Source organism: Mytilus californianus, unplaced genomic scaffold (genome assembly GCF_021869535.1).
Source record: "Mytilus californianus isolate M0D057914Y unplaced genomic scaffold, xbMytCali1.0.p SCAF_4, whole genome shotgun sequence".
NCBI lineage: Eukaryota > Metazoa > Mollusca > Bivalvia > Mytilida > Mytilidae > Mytilus > Mytilus californianus.
Genome location: NW_026262690.1, coordinates 61,328,721 through 61,352,955, shown reverse-complemented (window position 1 = coordinate 61,352,955; position 24,235 = coordinate 61,328,721). Strand labels below are relative to the sequence as shown.

Sequence of the window (24,235 nt, the reverse complement as noted above, 5' to 3'; positions counted from 1 at the left end):
ACTTTTGAGAAAAATATGATCACTAGACATCGAATTATGTTTCGTACATATAGCGTACCACTGCCAAGTTGTCTCCTGAATGAGGTACGTTTGAAAAACATTTTAATTTCCGGACAAGAGAGTGATTAAATGAAGTATAGTTGTGTTAAGTTAGTTTCTACACAATAGTGTTGCGTAAGTGGATTAGAACATGAGGCCGGGAAATAACTATTAAAACAAAATCCTTGATTCCCGGTTCTTAACATGCAGCGCTTGACATGAATGACCTCGTGTAAGTTTTCGTGGTTGCAATGTGAAATAGTTGGTCGATTTGGGCTCATTTGATGATCCCGTCTCCTTCCATGTGATCATGTAGTGTTAACGACCGCACACAATCCTTGGACATTTTATGTTATAACAATACCCGAAAGTCACGGAAATAATAATAGTATAACAAATAGAGTATGAGTCTGGTGAAGAGGAACCTTTGTACTGGAAATCAACAGATGAAGTACAAAAAATATATAACTCTAAGTTTTACAATCAATCGGTTCTTTTAAAATACATAAGCGTTGTAGGTAAATCTATATCATTTTATAAGTATTATAGAAGTAAGGATGTATAGTGTGATTGTCAATATTGAAATGAGACATGTATCCAACAGAACCCAAAGGGTAGAGGATATACGAGGACGTAAACAACTATAGGTCACCGTATTGCCTTCAACAATGTGCAAAACCCATATCAAATAGTAGGAAGCTATAACAGGCTCAGGCATGGCAAAATGTGGCACAATTCAAAACAGAAAATCCGATTTACTGTTTTAATATCTGGTGTGTTCGCACTTGCTTTACGGTTATTTAGATTATTCCGTCAGTATGCATTACAATACAATTACAGTTTTGTCAATATATATCAACAATGCATAACAAAGTTGAAATATTCACCACTATAACCGACATAAAACGAAAAAAGCTTAAGGACAATGTTAAGTTCTCTGTATAGGTGAGTATGATGTGTTGCAGCATGAAGCAGAGGAAGCAACCGTTTGGTTGAGTTTATTGTTTAGCAGGAGCAGACACTGGGAGAAGATGCCTTTAAGAGTCATACAAATATGATTATCTTCTAGTCTAAACTATCAAAGTTCAAGTTATAAAATGTTTCATTCGGTTGGTTTCTTAGCTGGAAGAGACACCACAGAAGATGGCACTTAAGAATCGTGTAATTATATTTATACATGTAACGTTTAATCCACTAAAACGGTATGGGTTATGCTCATTGTTAAAGGCCATATATATGGTGACATATAATTGTTTAAATTCACGCTATTTGAACTGTTCTGTAAATATAGTTGTCTCATTGGCAAACATACCACCTCTACTTTCTTCTTGCCGGCTATGTAATAAAGTAGAAATTTTACATTCTTTTATGAAACTAGATTAGCCCTTCCCCCTTTCCCCTCATCTGGGACATAATATATTGACTAGTATACTCTTTACAGCCCATAAATAAAGTAGTTTTAGCTCACCTGGCCCAATGGGCCAAGTGCGCTTTTCTCATCACTTGGCGTCCGTCGTCCGTCGTTAACTTTTACAAAAATCTTCTCTTCTGAAACTACTGGGCCACATTTAACCAAACTTGGCCACAATCATCATTGGGGTATCTAGTTTAAAAAATGTGTCCGATAACCCGCCAACCAAGATGGCCGCCATGGTTAAACATAGAACATAGGGGTAAAATGTAGATTTTGGCTTATATCTCTAAAACCAAATCATTTAGAACAAATCTGACAGGGGTAAAATTGTTCACCAGGTCAAGATCTATCTGCCCTGAAATTTTTAGACAAATCAGACAACCCGTTGTTGGCTTGCTGCCCCTGAATCGGTAATTTTAAGAAAATTTTGCAGTTTTTGGTTATTATAATATTAGATAGTGATAAACTGAAAACAGCAACAATGTACAGCAAAATAAGATCTACTAAAAGGTCAACATGACAAAAATGGTCAATTGACCCCTTAAGGAGTAATTGCCCTTTGTAGTCAATTTTTAACAATTTTTCGTAATTTTTTGTAGTCTTTTACAAAAATCTTCTCCTCTGAAACTACTCAGACAAATTTAACCAAACTTGGCCGCAATCATCAATAGGGTATCTTGTTTTAAAAATGTGTCCGATGACCCTGCCTACCAACCAACATGGCCGACACGGCTAAAAATAGAACACAGTGGTAAAATGCAGATTTTGGCTTATATCTCTGAAACTAAAGCATTTAGAGCAAATCTGACACGCGGTAAAAATGTTCATCACTCAGGTTAAGATCTATCTGCCCTGAAATTTTCAGACAAATCAGAGAACCCGTAGTTAGGTTGCTGCCCCTGAATCGGTAATTTTAAGGAAATTTTTCAGTTTTTGGTTATTATCTTGAATATTATTATAGATAGAGATAAACTGTAAACAGCAATAATGTTGAGCAAAGTAAGATCTACAAATAAGTCAAATGAACAAAATGGTCAATTGATCCCTTAAGGAGTTATTGCCCTTTATAATAAATTTTTAACAATTTTTTGCAAATTTTTATAATCTTTTACAAAAACCTTCTCCTCTGAAACTACTGACACAAATTTAACCAAACTTGGCCACAATCATCATTAGGGTATATAGTTTTAAAAAATGTGTCCGATGACCCCGCCTTCTAACCAACATGGCCGATATGGCTAAAAATAGAACATTGGTGTAAAATGCAAGTTTTGTCTATTATTTTTTGAACAATTATAAATAGAGAAAATCTGAAAGGAGCAAAAATGTTCAGAATAATGAGCTCTACCGATTGTCCATACACGTCAAAACTGTTAGAAAAATTCTTATAGGAGTTATTGCCCATAAATGAAAAATTTTACCATTTTTTTCATTTTTGCCTATTATCATGAAACTATGATATTTAGAGAGAAACATTTTTTTCAGTTATGCCTTATATATGATTTAAATTATAATAGATAAATAGACACTTTAAATCACAAAAATGAGCAGCAAGGCAAGATCTATTTAAAAGTCAAATTTTGCCGATATAGTTAGTAGACTGTCACTCTTCATAGGAGTGATTGCCCTTAAATGAGGATTTTTTTACCCTCTTTTGTGTTTTGAGCAAAAACTAAAGAAGATATAGAGAGAAACTAAACAGACTAAAAAATCAGTAATACAAGATAAACAAAATAGTGATTTTTGTCATGAAGTCTATTCTCGTCTACAATGTTGTCCAGATAGTGTCCTTTGTTTGATATGCATATATACCAAGGTGAGCGACACAGGCTCTTTAGAGCCTCTTGTTTATATACAAAATATGTATATGATAAATGATTGTATTATGTGTACGGTCATTAAGGCTTCCATGAAATAGAAAGAAAAAATAGGGTCAACTAATGTATTGCTAACAAAATAGTTCTGAAACAAATTGAGCTCCCCTTGCATGTTGTAAAGCATTTTTAATCAATCATACAGTTTTCTGAATTTGTAAAATAGCTTTACTGCCGTTTAAGATAAAAACACGTGCATCTATTCATATATTAATGAAAAGGGATCAAGTATTAATTAAATGACATTCTGATTAACATTTGCAAACAATACCTTTTAGCAGAGACATATAATACAATTGTATTATATGTCTCTGCTTTTAGTAAATATAGACCAAGGGAGATAAACTTATCAGCCGTTTTGGTCTATACCGTAATTTGGGTAATTAGTTATGAAGAAAGAGGAAATGACGTATTATTGTGGCGGGACGTCTGATTTTGGATTTGTAAACATAGGGTGGAAAACTTTGACAAATGACTTGATAGGTTAACCAAAACACAGAGAATTAAAACTGCGAGCTCTTATTAAAGATTACTCTTGAATTTAAAGATTAGTTAGACAAGCCGAAACGTGTTGCATTTAGTGTAAGTTTTCTGTGCATATCAATTTTATCAGTTACATGTATCACGATATAATCAGTTATTAATCTTCAGATTGGGTAGACACAACACACAAATTTTGGGCATACATTTGTAGTTCCCAAAATGGCAAATGGGTAACCATCTCTCAGTTATGGAAAAAGAAAGAATAGCAAGAATTATCAAAATATTGGTCAGTACAACACATATAAGGTACAACAAACCACATCACTGACACTGTCATCAACCCCAACATTTAATAGCTCCTCGAGAAATACAAACATTGAAACAAGAACAAACAGCACATGGTCATGTAAGAGTTAAACAAGTAATATGAACACACCATGATGAAAATATCATCTAGTGCAGGCAGAGATTGAGATGGGGCGTATCCAGCATGTCCCCCACCCCCAAAAAATGTAATAAAGATTAAATTACCATACCAAAATATATCAGTTCTATTCAGGACCGATAACTCCGTCGATAAATAATGGCTGGTATACAATGTTGAAATGTATGCAATGACATATTTTTGTACACAAGTTAATATTTCAATATTGATTTTTTTTTAATGCCTGGATTTTGCTTAAAACATTGAATTAAAAGAATAAATGACAAAAATCAGATGCAATGAAGTCTCGTTTAATTTTCTATCAAGTACATAGTCGTCAAACTCCTTGTTTTCTATGCAAGAAAAAAATAAAATTATTCAATATAAAATTTGAATTAGAGTATTTTTTTTTAAACAATTATTGTGCAACATAAAAAATATTAAAATCAACTTATCAAAGAATTTTTCATAATGTTCACATTTTCTTAAAGTCCTCTATGATATACATTTCTTCGATAGAGTACATGGGAAAGAGAATTATATATTTGTACATTTTAGAAAACTTGTGTACAGTGCTCTCGCCAGGGCCTTTTAGCATCATAGTAATGTGATGCTATATTGCTAGAATCTGATGCTATCTGAAATTATTTTCTTATAAATAGTGTTATGGATGTGATGGTATAATTTCTAGAAACAAGATGGTATTTCATAATTTCCTGTTTATCAAGATGATATAAGAAATTTCTGAGGAGAACACTTTGTGTATATCACTAAAACTAAACTCTAGAAATACATGTGTACACAGGATGTCAGTGTTCTCCCCCGGCCGATGGGGACCGCGCCTTCCAAATATTTTTGTTGTCCCTGCAGCACTAACATTGGCAAGCAGTGCCTTAAAAGGTAATCCTGCAGCGTGTTAATTTTCATATTTAATTATAAACTGTTGATAGCTTTTGTAAAGTTTAAGATCGCCGCTGAGCAGCTGAGAAGATAATCAATATTAAACCAAATTACGCAATTATTGATCGACCCCAGTCGATCCTTTGCCTGTATTTGCCTTATCAGATCACATAATTGCATAGATTAATATCATCGAATAGATAATTATTTTTCTTGGATACTTTTTTCAGTGTTTCAGGGTTGGAATTACGGGAAAAGATCGAAAAACAAATATGAAACGTTTTTACGCATGGCTTTCCTGATTTAAATATTGAATTTTCTCATCGGTCAATAATGAAATCTATTTTAATACATCCAATGAACATGATGAAAACACTTGGTAGCTTTGCAATACACAACTACAAATATTTATGATTGGAAGTCGTTTTACGTAAAAAAAACTTCAACGTAAACTAATATTTATGATAAATTAAAAATGTGAATCAATAGTTACATGTAGGGTCAGAATGAGACATTTTGTGCATACAAAATAAAATTTGTCTTTAATTATGTTCAAAAAAATAAATAAGTTATGTCAGTTTTTGGTCCTTGCACCGGAAAACTATGACAATTAACAACTCGATGTCAATAGTTGGGAATGGAAACTTAGAAGCATATGCATAATGTCACTAGTAAATATTTTGTTGGACTTAACTTTGAAAAATTTGTCAGGTTTCCACTTGCCAAAGAAAAGAATGTGCCAAATACACATGGAAACGATCTCGAAATGTCAAACACCTGTTTTTCAATTCTTTTGTTTAAAAAAAGTTGTATTCCAAAAAGCACAAACTGCTTAATAATTAGATAATACAATATCTTTAGAAGGAGCTGATGCACCAGACATGGAAATATCTAATGCTATTCAGCACTGGAAGGCTCAAAGAACAGGAGAATATTCTCTTAAAATTACTAAGTTTGGACTCCTTGAATTAAATTTTCACTCTTATGAATGGACTGTGATGAGTGTAAATTGATTATATTTTATTTCATAATAATTTATAGATTGTATACATAATTAAACTCCTAGCCTGTCGTTAATTTACAGATAGTATACATAATTAAACTCCTAGCCTGTCGTAAAGCTTTTAAATTCATATTGTATTTCTGAAGGATTGTTTCGCGTCACAATAGGTTCAAAAATTTCTGAGGAGAACACTGGATGTTGATGTCACCTGATGGCTTTTGGTTTGACACAATTCCTTTACATTACCTGACAATTTCGTATATTGGTCATAGAAACTTTAAAGGGGCATTAATTAACTTTAATAGGTACAGAGCATTTATCTATTGTTTTTTTCTCTCAAGACGAAAAGGTTTTTTTTCTAAAAAGAATACATTATTTTTCTATATATATAAATTATACAGAAAAAAGGGAAAAAATCTTTAAAAAAAATTCTTAAAAAATTTCAGTGGCAACTATTTTTTTTTACTTCACACTTGAAATAATTTATTTTTTATCAAGAAAATTAGAAATCAAACATACCAGAATATCAACGAAGAAAATAACAGAAACAGCACAAATTTTGTATCAAAAATACGAGACGTTAAAAATTTAAGAATACATGCGACACTTCCAAACCCATCCTCCATTTTGAAAAATCCAGAAAAAAATAACTTTTTAAAAAATCGATGTGGGACGTAATTTGCCCTCGTTTTAAACTGTTTTAAGTAGAATATTTTGCCAGATATATGTTTTAATAAATTATACAGAAAAAAGGGAAAAAATCTTTAAAAAAAAATTCTTAAAAAATTTCAGTGGCAACTATTTTTTTTTACTTCACACTTGAAATAATTTATTTTTTATCAAGAAAATTAGAAATCAAACATACCAGAATATCAACGAAGAAAATAACAGAATACATGCGACACTTCCAAACCCATCCTCCATTTTGAAAAATCCAGAAAAAAATAACTTTTTAAAAAATCGATGTGGGACGTAATTTGCCCTCGTTTTAAACTGTTTTAAGTAGAATATTTTGCCAGATATATGTTTTAATAAATTATACAGAAAAAAGGGAAAAAATCTTTAAAAAAAAATTCTTAAAAAATTTTAGTGGCAACTATTTTTTTTTACTTCACACTTGAAATAATTTATTTTTTATCAAGAAAATTAGAAATCAAACATACCAGAATATCAACGAAGAAAATAACAGAAACAGCACAAATTTTGTATCAAAAATACGAGACGTTAAAAATTTAAGAATACATGCGACACTTCCAAACCCATCCTCCATTTTGAAAAATCCAGAAAAAAATAACTTTTTAAAAAATCGATGTGGGACGTAATTTGCCCTCGTTTTAAACTGTTTTAAGTAGAATATTTTGCCAGATATATGTTTTAATATTCTCAAAGTATAACTTTTATATACCGAATTTGTGATTTTGATGTACAAGTTGACATTGGGTCGTAAGATTTATCATTGAGTCAACAGGGAAATGACGAGAAAAAGCATAATTTTTACGAATCTCCAGGGACGTAATTTAATAAAAACTTAAACTGTCAGAACCAACATTTTTAGGTAGAATTAATATGTTCGAATACCAAGGATATAGTTGCAAAAGTTAGAAAACGGGTCAGATTAATGAGAAAATCGAACTTTATTGAAGAACCTATGCATTTTATATGGGACAAAATGACACAAAATGGCGGCTTGCTACGTCGCCAAAGTCATGTGATGTCTTATTTAGTTTAATATGAGCCTATTTTGGAGTACAACAATTTCCTGCGATATCCCCAAAACTCAATGTAGACCCGAGACCAGAGAGATATTACCAGAGATATGGTGTAATACTGCTTTTATTGATCAGTCAAGGGTTTAACTTACATGTAGATAGGTTATTAGAGAAAAATAACATACATTTGTTATTGTAGACTAAAAAATCCAAAAACTGGGGTTACATGTTTCAAAGGGGCAGTATACATCCTTTGTTTTGTTAAAATGTATACAAGTTCTATTGATATTATGATTGTCTATATGCATACTAAACATTGACTTACCATGTTTGATCAAAATGATTTGATTTAATTGGAAAATGAGTTATCCAGTCTATTTATTAAGTTTCTGTGCAAACTTTCAAGAATTCCCAGGTTCCCAATTAAAAGTAAAATATCAAAGATTTGTTTTAACAAATATAAACAAACATATGTTACTATAGATTAAGAACATTTTAGAAATAAAGAGTAGACAACTCATGAAAATATCCGTAATAACACATGGATGTTATTTTCTCAGAATGACTTAAATTATACCCTTGACTGTTGATAATTAAGACTATAAATGAGATTTTTGTCATCTTGACTTAATAAAAGTACAATTTAATCTCAGGAATTTGATTTGTGTGTCTTGTCTTGTATGCAAGTTCCTTGTATAATAATTATCGACATTATTATCTATCTAAGCAGTATTACTCCTGGTTTACTCAAAGGTTTATATCATCAAGATCTTAGAAGATCCCATAATTAGCAAAGAGCAACGAAAATTGTATTGTAAGCAATCTACATGTAATGCCCACATGCCTTCAAAATGTTGAAAAATTAAAAGAATTCCAAAAAATATATTACCTTAATTTGAGAGTCATTGCCCTTAGACAGATAAAATATGTGCATCAGCAGGGTACTACATGGGAACTTTGTTCTTTTGTTATATCAATTTTATTCATTATTATATACTAGAATGGGTTCTTTTGAATTTATAATCAGTAAAGTCTTTGTGATGAACATTAAAGGATTCCTTTATCCATGTTTGTAAGGTAACGGTAGACGTTTTTGGCCACTAGATTTTCAACTGTTTATTATGATGAGGCTTTGTTTATATTTTTTTTCTTTGTTTAGGAAAATTGACTTATAATTCAATTAAAATTCAATATTGCTATATTATTTCTGCTCATTACTAAACAAAAGATTACATGTATATACATATGTAATATCTTTGTCTTTTGAACAGGATTTTTTAATCAGTCTATACCTTCAAAATGGCAATGCAACAATCTCGTCAACAAGCTTCAGCGCAAGCAGAAGAAACTGAAGAAACATTTGGACCATTACCTTTAAAGCAATTAGAGGTTTGTAGCTTTTTGTAAAATAATCATATTTGTGAAGGTTAAAATTTGGGCAAGTAAGGCAACACATTTTAACCTATGCAGTGTACAAGTACCCTGATTACAGATTTTTTTTTTATACAGAACTTAAAAAAATAAGAACAACATCTGCCACATTCAAAATTTATACTTTTTGTATTATTGCTTTAAAGTTTCTGATGATAGTACATAATTCAACATTCTACGAAAAATATTAAGAATTAATTGTATATGCATGCTGTGAATATAAAATTTTTAGTTCGAGTATTTTTGAATTATTAATCTCAAACCCAGGTCTTGCAGTTTTTGCAGACTGTCTTTCTGTCTTAAACACATTAATTTTATAATTGAATGGATATTTTGTAATTTTTAAGCTATTGAAAGCAGTGACTTGGCAGAATTTTACTCAAGAAGTGCATCTGTGCTTTATGTATATATGACTTTTTTATGAGTTGTATGACACTTTTGTAATGACTTTATACTAATATGAATTTCTGTAATTAATTTCATGGTTTACCTATTTTCATGCATGTCTCATATCTACATATGATGAATACATTTAAAATGAAACCAAGGATTCAACTACCAATTGATACAATTTTAGCCCACCTGACTGCCCTAAAACAACCAGTGTGAGTCATTGCCATCACTTTTGCAAATTGTACAATAAATGTAACGTGTATGGATGCATCTATTTACAGATGTTTTTCTTTATTCATCCATGAAATTTCAATGAACAGACATCAAGTAAAAAGTAATACCAATCTATTGATTCAATATGTAACCTCAGTTTGGATGTGTATATATATTTGTATTTTATAAACAGGCAAATGGTATTGGTGCATCAGATATAAAGAAACTAGAAGAAGCTGGTTACTTCACAGTAGAGGCTGTGGCATATGCACCAAAAAAGAGTCTCTTAGCTATCAAAGGAATCAGTGAAGCAAAAGCTGATAAGATATTGGTGGGTTTTTACTAGATTAAATATTTGAAGAGAGTTATTGTTTGGTCTCTGAAATTGCAACACAACATCAATCCTTACAAATTATGTTAAATTTATGGAAACATTTTGTTGATAAAAAACATAATATAGTCTAGTCATTTTGGGGCAAAATTGTGTTCAGTCCAAAAGAGCTCAGCCATCCATCATGTTTTATTATTCCTTTATTTGAAGTCAGTTTTGTTTTTGACTATGGTTATTAGATAGCAAGCTTAAGAAGTCAGGAGCCTGTAATTCAGTGGATTTGTCATTTCGGGGCCTTTTATAGCCTATCGTGCAGTAAGGGTTTTTCTCATTGTTGAAGCCGTACACTGTACAGTGAACTTTAGTTGTTAACTTCTATGTCATGTAGTCTCTAGTGGAAAGTTGTCTCATTGGAAATCATACCACATCTTCTTATTTTTATATTAAGAAAACAACTATGCTTGTTTGTGTTGAATCAGGAAGTGATACCTTTTGACCTGGAGAAAATTCAAAACATAAAGTATTCAATTAATTTTAAAAAGTAATTAAATATTATGTAGATTTTTCTAATGCTTTGTCTATATTATACTGTAAGATAAGAATATGACACTATCACTAGCAGTGAGTTATAATTGAATTTTTTATAAGAAAATATATTTATCAAAATGAAAATAAACCTTTTGTTCTGAAGTCTAGCTGAATCACTGAGACTGAGACTGGGTGATTCAGTTTCATAAAAATTATCAATCCCTTTAGTACAGGTCTTAAAAAACATTGTGGAAATGCACACATAGTATGGTAAAATTGATACTATTATGTGTTAGTTTTACCACTTTTTAAAATGAACTTAATACACATAGTTCTGAAGTTTCTTCAAGTTAAAAGGTATTGATCACCAGTGTTCTCCCCAGGCCGATATGACGCTGCGGTCCCGCAGCGCCTTCAAAATATTTTCGTTGATCCCGCAGCGCCTTAATTGGCGGCTGTCCCTTAATACCTGATCCCGCAGCGTGTTAATTTTCACATTTTAATTATGAATGTTGGTTAAAATTGTCAAGTTGCTGATTACCGCTGAGAGGTCGGTCAATGTTGCGCAATAACTGATAGCTAGCAAAAGACTCTGATTTACCTGTTCCAGCCTTTTCAGACCATGTAATCAGGTTACAGCGTAAATGATCATGAAGAAGATAGATGTTTTTAGTTGAAAATAAAAGTTTTTAAAAACTTCAGCGCAAAAATTGAAGAAATAGATCGCAAATACATTGTATTTACGCATCGTCTGTCTGCGATACTTGGCCATTTAAGTAACAAATTTTTTCATTGGTCGAGAAGAAGAATCTATTTAAACACGACCAATGAACATGATGAATACACGTGATAAATTTGAATACACATTACTAAAGAAATTTACGATGAAATTTATGATTGAGAGTATTTGTACATCAAAAAAGTAAAATAAACTTTTATTAAAGATAACGAGGAGTGGTTTATTTTATTAGAAAATGAAAAATTGTTGCTTGCAAGCAAAATTCGTCTGTCAACTGTCACGTTTCAGAAATGAAATATTTTTTAAACATCGATCGTAAATTCGTCCATCGGGAAAATATATATACCGAATCGCTGCAGCATTTGTATAATGCCACTAGTAAAGAATTTCACTGGTTTTAACAAATTTGTCAAGTTTCGTTTATATCTACCTGCCAAAAAAACGTTTTGACAATTATACACACGGAAGCGTAATGTCAAACTACGGACACTGGTCAGCTGGTTCATTACAATTTTTTGGTTTTAAAAAGTTGTATACCAAACATCTTAAACATAATCAATTTTAATGCTGAATCAACATGATCTTTGCAAAGAAGAAATGGGTTAAGTGAAAGGCAGATGATGTTTTCAACCCTAAAGAGGATAAAGACTGAGGAACAGGCTGTCCAACAAAATTACAAACTGTCTTGTTACTATATCTAGAAGGAACAGAGAGTAAAGAAATAAATATTTCTGAAGCTGTTCAGCATTGGAAGGCCCAGAAGAACATGAGGATTTTTCTTGAACTATATATACATTTTGACTTATTTAATTGACTGTGATATAAATGCTTTTTGTGTTTAAAATGAATTTATTTCATATATATATTTTTATTCTTTATCATGTATATTAATACTGTGCATGATTGCATGTAATGATTTATGACCGATTGCTTCAGGTCATAATAGTTCACTCTAAAATAGAGTTACGCGCCCTTGAAATTTCGGTATCTTAGAGGTTAACAAGGGGTGTGGAAATGCTATGGGTGACTTGCTGACTCGTACATTTGACCGACTGGGCACTCAATTTTTTGCGTCTTTGTTGCCCGTGTACAAGTAAAAAAAAGTTGCTTGACAATGTTGATTTATATACTCATATAGAAAAGTCCTCAACATTTATTCATCAAAGTAGAAAAAATATCAAATAACAAGACGTAAGCTACATGTGTTTAAGTAAAACAACATCAGTGATCAAGAAAAGGAAAGATCTATTATCAAACAACAAAAAATGAATATGCAGACTCGGGTTCCTTTAATATTCTGCAATTTTTTTTCCCCTTGATATCATACGGGATCGTCAATCCAGTTACAGCACCGATACACCGGAAATGGTCATTATTAATTTCGAGCTCTGATTTCTCAAGAATGAAAACTAAATGACCAGTCAATTTGGATAAGCATCTTTAGATAGGTCATCTCTCTGAAGTTGACCAACGGGGAAGAGGCACCTCATAAAAAATAAAATTGTTTAGCCAAGAACTTGGTTTTGACAAAAAACGGAAATCAGAAGCAGCAAAGGATTATGAAATATTATGAAAATAAACGGAACAGAGGATTTTAAAGTTCTTTAATGTTTTGCTTTCTCTTAGTTATAAAAAAAAATCTCAAATTCAATAATTTATCAATTATTTGGTTTCATCTCTTCATTAACTTTGAAAACTTTGCACAGGCTCACATTGAAGAAAATGTAAGTTATGATATAATCTCCAAGATTCATGTAAGCTAGCAGCGAAAAGCATTGCAAAATTGGCCTCTAGATTTTTTACTTTAAAGTTGTTTTTTGGTTGGTTTCCATCTCATTGATGTATACTCTTCATATCTTTTTATCATTCTAACATACAAACAAAGACCATGAATACCATTTTCATTGTGTTTCAAAACGGTTTTAGAAATATACACGTTTGTAACCAGTAAAATACATCTTCATTCCAAAATTCATTAAGAAATCAGGGCAAGTAACTTTTCTTCCGGACAAGTAAAATTTACAATTTCACTTGCACGTGGTCACAACAACAAAAATGATTCCAAACCCCCGTTAACTATAATTTTCAAATTCCTTCAGGACAAATAGAAAGAATAGTGAGCAAATTCCTATTATTGGTTTCCAGCTGTATTAATGAGTCTACCAAATGCATTAACTTTATTTTGTTCTGATTATGTTATATGAATATTTTCTATTGGCTATAATACAAATCACAAAATAACAGTTACAACTGATGGAAATGAACTTTTTTCAGGCAGAGGCTGCTAAACTGGTACCTATGGGTTTTACAACAGCAACAGAATTTCATCAGAAAAGATCAGAAATTATTCAAATCACAACTGGTTCTAAAGAATTGGATAAACTATTGCAAGGTAAATTAACAATTATAATATCATACAAGTTTTTGCATTGATATAACTCCAGCTTACTCTGAGAAAAAGGTGACTTTTTATCTGTATTTGTTATATATAATCATTTTACCGATTCTGACAGGAGTCACACTTTTTTCAGTTCTAGTCAATTCCTAGGTTAAAAGGTTTATGCCAGCTATATTCGGTCTGTAGAGTAATACGTGTCAGCTCACACCACTTCTGAACCATGAAGAGAAGAGACTCCATTCTCTTTCTGAAGGTGACTGGCAGAAATGGTAAGGATCTATAGAGAAGTGCTTGTTCACTCTTGATGCTTCCTAGGTCAAATTATGGTTTTCTTGATAAACACGGTATACCTTTTAGGCTTTATCTCAAAAACTAGCAAACTCAGTTAAGATATAAAATTAATTAAGTAGGGGAAACATTTCAGCCTATGCACTCTTGTTTTTGGTTGAAATTCATATTTTTCTGGCTTTTATGTGAATAAGTTGAGAATTATATTTTATACCTTTTTCATCCTAAAAATGATAAAACTATATGATAATTTCAAAGTAGCTGAAACCAAATCAAGAATGGATTGTACAATGTATAAAGTGCTAAAAATTTACAAATGTTACAGGAAAAAAGTTATTTTCTTTTGCTAGGTGGCATAGAGACTGGGTCAATTACAGAAATATTTGGAGAGTTTAGAACAGGTAAAACACAGCTGACCCACACATTGGCAGTTACCTGTCAGGTAAGGATGTTTTAAGACAAATTATGTGGTGTATAAGCCTGAAATTTTTATGAATAAATGCCTGTATGAAATCAGTCATATTGAGAGCCATTTTACATTTGTTTTTTTGCTTTTTTCAATGATCTTCAGAGTTGTTTTTTTTGCTAGTGATTTTGAACATCAGAGAATTTTTTGAATACTGAAGAGTTTAGTATATAGGTGTAATTTCCTATTTTTATACGCCCATTTACGGGACGTATTATGGTATACCGTTGTCCGTCTGTCTGTCCGTCAACACTTCAGACAATAACTCAAAAAAGCTTTCATCATTTTTCATGAAACTTTGGTGAATTGTTTATATCTATTGAGGTAAGCTCCCTTTCAGTTTTTATAAATTTTAGATTTTATGTTTCCGAGATATGGAATATTATTCACAAAAAATGGGTGATTTTCCAGTTTTCTGACTATAACTTAAAAAATGCTCTGAACAATTTTCATGAAACTTTAGTGAATTGTTTATATCTATTGACGTAAGCTCCCTTTCAATTTTGATAAATTTTAGATTTTGCGTTTCCGAGTTATTGGATTTTATTCATTAAAAAATTGGTGATTTTCCAGTTTTCTGACTTTAACCTCGAAAATGCTTTGAACAATTTTCATGAAACTTTGGTGAATTGTTTATAAATATATATATATATATATTGACATACGTTTCCTTTTGACTTTAAAACATTTCTGAATTATTGTTTTGGAGTATTGGGACTTTATTCATAAAAAAGGGTTAGATTTTCCAGTTTTGGGACAATGCCTTGAAACTTTGATGGCTTGTTTATATCTATTGAAATAAGTTCCATTTTGTTTTTTAAATTTCTGACATGACATTGCAGAGTTAGGGAACTTTATTTGTTGAAAAATTGTGGAAACTCGATTTTTCCACTTTAGATGGTTATATAATTTTATTCTTTCAAAAATGGAGGCCACAAACCTAGTTAAACTTGAGGTAGCCTTTATAGTGCCAAATTAATCATGTTTTGTGTCAATGGTTACCACTGCAACAGATGTATCATGCGCTCATGGCAAAGTTCTTTATTGTCTGGGATTACTATCCTGCGGCAGCAGTGGTGTAAACTATTTGTATAAAGCTATATATTTCAGAAGGTAGAAGACTTGGATGCTTCATACCTTGTATGCAGATACTTTATGTTACAAAATTTCTGTCTGTCAGGTATCCATTGTCCTTGACCTCATTTTGATGGTTCAGTGGGGCCTCAGTGGCCGAGTGGTCTTAAGTTGTTGAGCTACTGCATCACTAGCCTGTCAACACTCAGAGTTCGAATCCCACACGTGGCAGGATTGTCAGTTTTCCTACCGAAGGTCGAGGTTCTCTCCGAACACTCTGGCTTCTTCCACCAATAAACACTGACCGCCACGAAATAGCACAATAGTGTTGAAAGTGGTTAATCATCAATCATTCAATCATGGTTCAGCAACTGCTTGAAAAAAGATTATATTCTTTTTGTCATTTGAATTTCTAACTTATTTTGAGTATTACTAATAGGATAACTATATTTGGTATATGGGTTCTTTGCAATGTCTAGGGTTCATCTGACCTCAACCTCATTTCATGGATCAGTGATCAAGGTTAAAGTTATTTGATTAGGTCCGTTTCTCAGATACTATAAGCAGTAGGTCAATGATATGTTGTGTATGAAATGATTGTAAGTGGTACATGTCAGTCTGGTAGGTTTCATCTGACCTTTACCTCGTTTTCATGGTTCATTGATCAATGTTAAGTTTTTGTGTTTTGGTCGGTTTTTCAAGTACAATAAGCAATAGGTCAACAATATTTGGTGTATGGAATGATTGTAAGATGTACATGTACATGTCTGACAGGATTTATCTGACTTTGACCTCATTGTCATGGATCTTTTAAAATGTTAAGTTTATGAGAATGAGATACTTGTAGTAAAACCTTTAAATTTAAGACTTTTAACATAAATCAATGGTCAGTAAAGAAGGCGACACATTTCAGCGTGTGCACTCTTGTTAAAATATGATAAGCTTTATTTTAAGATGATAATTAGAGAAGTTTATTAAGAAATTTTCTATTGTTGTTTGAATCTCATTCTCTATATATGTATATCAGATATTTGAGTTCTATTTACAATTGATATGCATCTAATGAATATGAAATACAATATTTGAAATATTTCTTACACAATACCAATTATATATAATTGCTTAGGCCAGGAAGGCTTTTTTTGAAAAGCTAAAATTGTTATATGTGCTTCATTTTCATTGCAGCTTCCTATTGATATGGGTGGAGGTGAAGGAAAAGCCTTGTACATAGACTCTGAGGGAACTTTTAGACCAGAAAGATTGTTAGCTGTTGCTGAAAGGTAAAGTGTTAACCTCTAAAGGTAAAAAGCTTCTTTTTATGCTTCACCTACAATAGTTGTGGGAATTATGCTATCTGATCTTCCTATCTAATAGTTTCCATTTCAGGTTGAAGTTTTGGGTTATGTTTGTTTCTGTGAACTTGTGTTTACATGAAATTAAAACGTTATCATGAGAATTTTTTTGAAATATGTGCTAAATTAGAGTTTTGACCAAGATTTCACATCTTACTGAACATGGAAATGTGATAGTTTAAGTGAAATATGGTGTCCTGTAAACACATATTCTTATTTTGTCGTTTATTTTCTGCTTTTAGAAGGAAATGATTAAAACATTTATACCAGCAACCCTGGTAACATGATTTTTTAATGCCTTGTAAAGAATTTATCAGATTTCTTCTTCTCATGGATTTTTAGATACATTGTAAGGCCCTTGAATGGATTTACACTTTTTATGCCCTCGCCAGCACCAGAGGGGGCATTAAGTGTTACCCTTGCCTGTATGTACGTACGTCCCGAAATTGGTTTCCATTCTCTAATTTTAGATTGCCTCAACCAAATGTTATTAAACTTATACTGCCTCAACCAAATGCTATTAAACTTATACACATTGCTTCTTTTTATACATAACTTAGCAGGAAAAGTCCTGTGTGTGATAAATTGGTTATACAGTTCACCACTGACCCCCTAGAGACCCATAGAGGGCGAGTAAAATCCACAGGAGATTGGGCCTTTGTCTTCATCCCCTAGGGATTTTACTAACCCTCTATGGATCTGTATGGGGTCAGTAGCAAACCATATAACTTATAATCAGGTTTTTCTTTGCACTTGCTTTCAAATAATCCAAACAATTAGATTAAGTTAGTTGGATATTTATAATTATCAACTTGGCAAAAACAAAGTGTTAGATTTGGCTGCATTTTTTTCTGTCCCTGCTACTGTATTGTATGTCCTTAAATGGATGCTGTTGCATATTTAGTAAATAGATATTTTAAACAAGAAATAAAATAAGATAAATATTGTACTTATAGGTATGGTTTATCTGGAAGTGATGTTTTAGACAATGTAGCTTATGCCAGAGCCTACAACAGTGATCATCAAACCCAGCTGTTGGTTCAGGCTGCTGCAATGATGTCAGAATCTAGGTAAGGTTTTTAAAAAAAAGCATGGCTACACTCAATTTTAAATACAGTGCATAAACTAAAACTTTTTTCTCTTGGCTTCCACAAGCTATGTATGATTGGTTGACAGTTTACTTTAAAATTTCCTGTGCTTACCTGAACAATTTCAATGGTTCCACTTATCTGAGGACAATATTTTTACCTGATGGACCAGTTCAATGAAAGAACAAAATGGTGTACTTAACAACTGTTACAGTGCCTATTATTGTCCAATAGACTGTCATATTTCATTTCAATTTTGATCATGCTACAGTTGTGCTTTAAAGAAGGCAAATTTAATGTTTTATCAACAAATTGCAGGTAACAGTTTTAAAATTTTACTTGTAGATCTTGTTCACATTCATTTGATAATTTCCAATATGTATATATAATTACAGGTATGCTTTGTTGATAGTAGACAGTGCTACCTCTCTATACAGAACAGATTATTCAGGTCGAGGAGAATTATCAGCTAGACAAATGCATTTAGCCAGATTTCTGAGAATGTTGTTGAGATTAGCTGACGAGGTAAGTGTAGTTGCTGTAGACAAAGATTTATCTACCAGTAAATTGACAGATAACATGTCTGACATTCAGTCAAACTGTATGCAAATTCATGTCTGACACAAAATTATCTGTCCGTTTAAAAAAATGTAAAAATGGAGATAATATTGAAAAAAAGCTACATGTATAACATGATTATTAGTACCCTGTAAGCTATATTAGAGAGCCTTTTGTTTTCACTTTGTAAATCTGTCCATCCACAAATATTTCTGGGCACCGTTTCACCTACAGTCTGCTTAAGAATGCAATGTAATTCTATACTGACATGCATTTTTTTGTTGGTTTTTTTTTGACAATTTATGGAATAATTGTTATAAAGTGATGGACTTAATAATTGTCAAAAAAACAGAAACTTATCAAATTGTTGTTTTTGGGAATTGTCTACTACATAATGCAATGGAAAGTATTTTAATTTTACACATTTGCTAATACCATCATCTGGAGATTTGCATATCTTTTTGACAATTTTCTGATTCAGAGTTGTGAAAATTGATCTTAAAAATCTAATTCCTCCAAAACTTATTAGCACCAATTCTACATTATGCTCTGGAATGCAATGCAAGTTTACATTATTTTTTTTACCATCATGTGGTGTTGTCATATCTTTTGTTGGTATTGATAAGGTTCAGAGTTATCAAACTTTGATCATCAAAAACTCAGAAATCATTTTTGTAATACCAGTTTTCTTACAGAATGCTTTAGATTGCAATGAAATTGTTCACAGCTGTTTATTAACATTATGTGGAGATCTCTGAGATTTGCATTTCTTGTTTGATGATTTTTAGATCGTGGCTTCACCTGAGTCAAACTGTCTCTGCTGCTCAATTTTAATTTCAATGTATTGAACAATATTAAAAGTCCCTCTTGAATTTAGAACTAACCTGTTGCAAGAAAATATAAACAATATTGAGGTATTCAAAGTAAGAGCCTGTATCTCATATCAATGGCAATCTATATACTTATAGTGCAATCATTGAAAAATTCCAGAAAGTTGGCAGGACAGTACAAAAGTTGTTTTTTCAATATCTCTTTCAGTATGGAGTAGCAGTGGTGATCACAAATCAAGTTGTAGCACAGGTTGATGGAGCAGCAGCAATGTTTGCAGCAGATCCAAAGAAGCCTATTGGAGGAAATATAATTGCTCACGCTTCAACAACCCGGTATGATTTACAGTATGACCTTATATTTAAACCCTTATTGCATTCTTTTTTTTTAAATTACCAATAGAAGAGTTTTGCTAAGGCCTCCAATAGTTAAAACTGGAATCTTATATTTTACAAGTTTTTACATGCCCAGTTGAACAGAAAAAAGCATTCTGATATTTTGTTTGCTACAGATAATACTCACTGAAAACGTGCAACAGTATATAATTAAGTTATACAAAAAACAGTATCAGTCTCATAATATGCAGGGTTCACCACAGAATGAAAATCAAGGGTGGGGGAGAAAGTTCAACAAATCAGAGATTTTGTGTTGCGTTGTTGAATCGATTCTTTGTGCATTAATTATGAATTATATGCCTTGCATGTATTTGTCATATATAGCTAATTTGGAAAGGGGGTCTCACACAGATTTTGTAGATGGTCCTATAAGTGGTCAACACACGTAGGAACATATTAAACAGGGAGAGGAAACACCTGATGTGGCTTCCCAGATTGCAGGAATATTAAAGTGAGGGATCCAAATATAATATTGCTTTTCATGTGATAATGTATGCAACATATAATTTTATTATTTTAAGGAGTTTTCTGATAAATTTTATTTAGATTGTCTTATGGAAAACCACATGGTAAAAAAAGGTAAAGACATTAATCATAAAAAAATATTTAGTCACATAATTTCAGTCATTTCAGTCAAAAATTAAGCCTAATTAGCAGTTTATAAAATCATATTTGTTATGTAAAATTTTATTAAATTAACTCCCCTCTTTTCCAATACAATAATGTAATGGAATTATATTTAATAAATAATTAGATTTCTTAATTGCAACTGACATGATAATTGGATTAGGGATATCTAAAATTTAACTTCAATCTATTGAATTTTCAAGTGTGTCGGACAATAAAATAAGCGTGGCGCTGGGAATTTTAAGGTGGCGCACCGCCACGCCAAAATAGGTTGTGGTGATTTCTGATATGTGTTGTGATCTAGTTATAAATGTATGACTTAATGATTCCAGGCTTTTTTGGCCATGGTTAAACAGAATTTAAAAAAAAACAGAACATCAAAATATTTATTTAAACTTGATGCTGTTTAGCAATTTGCATTGGTCAGGCCATAATCTTGCCGGCGAAATGACGATTTAAGTCGCCAAAGAATTTTGAAAATCGCTATATCTCGCCGGGTGAGGATATTGCGTAATCACTCAGCTGATTTGTTTTATTTTTATTTATTACGAGTCGATCAATTGTACTATTCGGTAGGTTAAGGGTGGGAATAAAAGGTAGATTTATTATATTCATTGAATAAAAATTGAAATATAAAAGGTAGAAAGACAGCTGATGGATAATGTGATTGCAAACGTACCGTACAACACTCGACCAGCTGTGATCAGCAGTGGATTTTTTTTTTCATGACCATTTCGTTGATAGGGAAGATATCTTTAAAAAAATGATCGAATTTGCTCTTTATCGGTTAATTAATATGTGATTGACAGATATTTTCATTTATAGGCTTACAATCTTTAACGAGAATCTCAATTTACAACTACATGTAACATGATGTCCTGGACATTCAATAATGTTTTACAAAATAATGACAAGTGGTGATATAAATTAAATTCCCAGTCATGTGAAATTTATCAGGTAAACTGGGAGTCATATTTTTCTGGACATTTAAAAATAAATTGAGGCAGATGCACATGAATTTAATGCATCATAATATTACTAGGCTACTCCCTCATGTCCCAAGCAACAAATTTAATTTAAACTTAAATTCAAGTTGACAGTACAAATGGTATCAATAAATAAATAACAACTATATTGTCTAAACCTTTTTATTAAGAACTTTCTATATAGACATTTTGTACAATAACATGAAAAAACTGCAAGTATATTTTTTATTATACCCCACACAACGAGTTGCGGAGGGTATAATGTTTTTGACCCGTCCGTCCGTCTGTCCGTCCGTCAGTCCGTCAGTCCTGTTTCTTGTCATCGCAATCCCTCTCAAACCACACAACAGAATTTCACGAAACCTTTTTAGATAATAAGGACATACTATGTAGTTGTGCATATCGACAGGAAATTGCGATTCAATTTTTTTCTAGGAGTTATGCCCCTTTGAACTTATTTACTTTAATGTACTACTGCAACAGTTTGTCATCGCAACTCCTCTGATACCACACAACAGAATTTCATGAAACCTTTTAGATAATAAGGACATACTATGTAAATGTGCATATCGACAGGAAATTACGGTTCAATTTTTTTTCTAGGAGTTACGCCCCTTTGAACTTATTTGCTTCAATGTACTAGCAACAGTTTGTCATCGCAACTCCTCTGATACCACACAACAGAATTTCATGAAACCTTTTTAGATAATAAGGACATACTATGTAGATGTGCATATCGACAGGAAATTATGATTCAATTTTTTTTTCTTATACAATTTTTTTTTCTTACACATATTTTATTTCTCCAATGACAATGTGAGGACGTGGGGTATGTGAGCGCGCTCACTAAGGTTCTTTAATTGCATATAAAACAATTTCCTTAGTGATAAGCACGAGAACACTATGCAACCGAAACGGTAATGGAATCTCACTTCTCCAAGAAATTGACCACTTCTCCCTTCTCTCTCATGGAAGGAGAAGTCACTTCTCCCTCTCCAAAATCCTAGATTAGGCCCTGATTGGTACATGTACAACTAATTTAAAGAAAGAGTTATTTATATGTTAAAATATTCAAGTAGCTGAAGAATCTTATGCCTGATTTTAAAAAAGTATGAAAAAGAAAATTCATCATGCTTTTTGAAAATAAGCCTTTGTTTTATTACTTTCAGATTATATTTGAGAAAAGGCAGAGGAGAAACCAGAATATGTAAAATATATGACTCGCCCTGCTTACCTGAAGGTGAAGCAATGTTTGCAATTAATCCTGATGGTGTTGGAGATGCAAAAGACTGAGATGCATAACAGGAAAAAAAAAGAAATAGTCTGTGCCAAACTAGATCACAGTGCGGAAGTGATGTAATCACTAATAACTAGTTGGAAAAGAGCTGTTTTGTAACATTAGTCAGCATGACAAGATTGAATGTAATTTTTTCATGCCATGAGATGTGTTGATCAAATCAGTAAAATTATTTAGTGAGATGTACGAAAATATTGTCATGTTTACTTAAATGAACTGTTATACATAAGACATTGTTTTCATTAGAGACTGTGAATTTTTCTTTTGTAATCGTTCCCAACTATTGTGAGTAAGGATAATGTGTATTGCTGTTGATTGTGCCATATATCTGAAATGTTTTTTTCCTCCGTTTATCCAAAAAAATGTCTGGGTGTATTTAGTAACCATAATGTTACAAGAGTTGTATACACGGTATAAAACATTCTATTTGTCCAGGATTTATGGGTTCCATTTTACCTCTTTGCAGGTCAAGATTTTGAAGACTATGTATATATTTCAATTGCTTGAAAAATCTAAATGAACAGAAACATAAATTAGATAGAAAACTCATTTAGATATGTTAAAATATAAACATTTAAATTGCTTTACTGTGAAAAATTTATAACATGTTCTTATATACACAAAAATATATAATTGTTTTAAATAAACGTGAAAAGAACGAAAATCATCTTCCCTCTTATTTTATTTACTACAAACTAGATAGTTATTAGCAAATTTCTCCATTGCTAACACAAATAATGTTCTGATTTATTATTTGGTTTCTAGCTTATTAATGTGCTTCTCCATTTCCTCTTATTAATTATAATCATATTTCATTACTCTCTGATTTTCAAAGCTTAGCTGTATTTTTAATTTGATATAATAAAATGGTATCACTTGCTGCAAAGGTAGACAATCTGCTACTGATATAGTTAAAGTTCTATTACAAACAATGTTCAAAATTAGATTCTTTGTCTTCTAGTCTAAATTGTATTATTAAGATTTGAAAAATATTATGCAAGATGCAATATTGTTATAAAATACTGGAAAGTATAGAAAAGGTATCATTTTTGCTGTTCTTCATCTTTGACAGATACCTGAATATTTTCATGGGAAATAAGTTATCACATCTTACAGCAGCAGGATAAAGAAGGGTTTTGAACACCACTACATATGTGTAATTGAAAATGCATTTTCATCCGTAATAAGTTATTTATATAAGAATACTAATACTACCATTCTTAAAATTCTGTCATCATGGTCATTAGTTAGTCCAAGAAAAGACAATATCATTACACTTATTGCAAATACACAGACTAACAAAGGGCACAGTATATCATAATGATTACAGGAAAACTTGACGTGGAAATTATTGGACACAGCAACTGAAAGGTTCGTTCTATTTTAAAGCCACATTT

At 31.7% G+C, this 24,235-nt stretch overlaps 1 protein-coding gene across 1 annotated transcript; it reads left to right on the top strand.

The window, feature by feature from the left end:
- Positions 1–3,721: 3,721 nt before the first annotated feature.
- Positions 3,722–23,502, top strand: LOC127698577 (DNA repair protein RAD51 homolog 1). The gene is made up of 10 exons (XM_052202091.1): positions 3,722–3,909; positions 9,118–9,235; positions 10,077–10,214; positions 13,756–13,873; positions 14,518–14,609; positions 16,893–16,987; positions 18,016–18,129; positions 18,543–18,672; positions 19,744–19,868; positions 22,711–23,502. Exons 2-10 carry the CDS (start codon positions 9,146–9,148, stop codon positions 22,832–22,834), a joined length of 1,026 nt encoding a protein of 341 aa, XP_052058051.1. The 5' UTR covers positions 3,722–3,909; positions 9,118–9,145; the 3' UTR covers positions 22,835–23,502.
- Positions 23,503–24,235: the final 733 nt, after the last annotated feature.

What these genes read in the sequence shown, in the direction of transcription:
- LOC127698577 (XM_052202091.1), top strand. Translation starts at nt 9,146, where the DNA reads ATGGCAATGCAACAATCTCGTCAACAAGCTTCAGCGCAAGCAGAAGAA. An exon ending in TTGTTAGCTGTTGCTGAAAG is followed by an intron (nt 16,988 to 18,015) that starts GTAAAGTGTTAA and finishes TTGTACTTATAG; the next exon opens with GTATGGTTTATCTGGAAGTG. An exon ending in GCAATGATGTCAGAATCTAG is followed by an intron (nt 18,130 to 18,542) that starts GTAAGGTTTTTA and finishes ATATAATTACAG; the next exon opens with GTATGCTTTGTTGATAGTAG.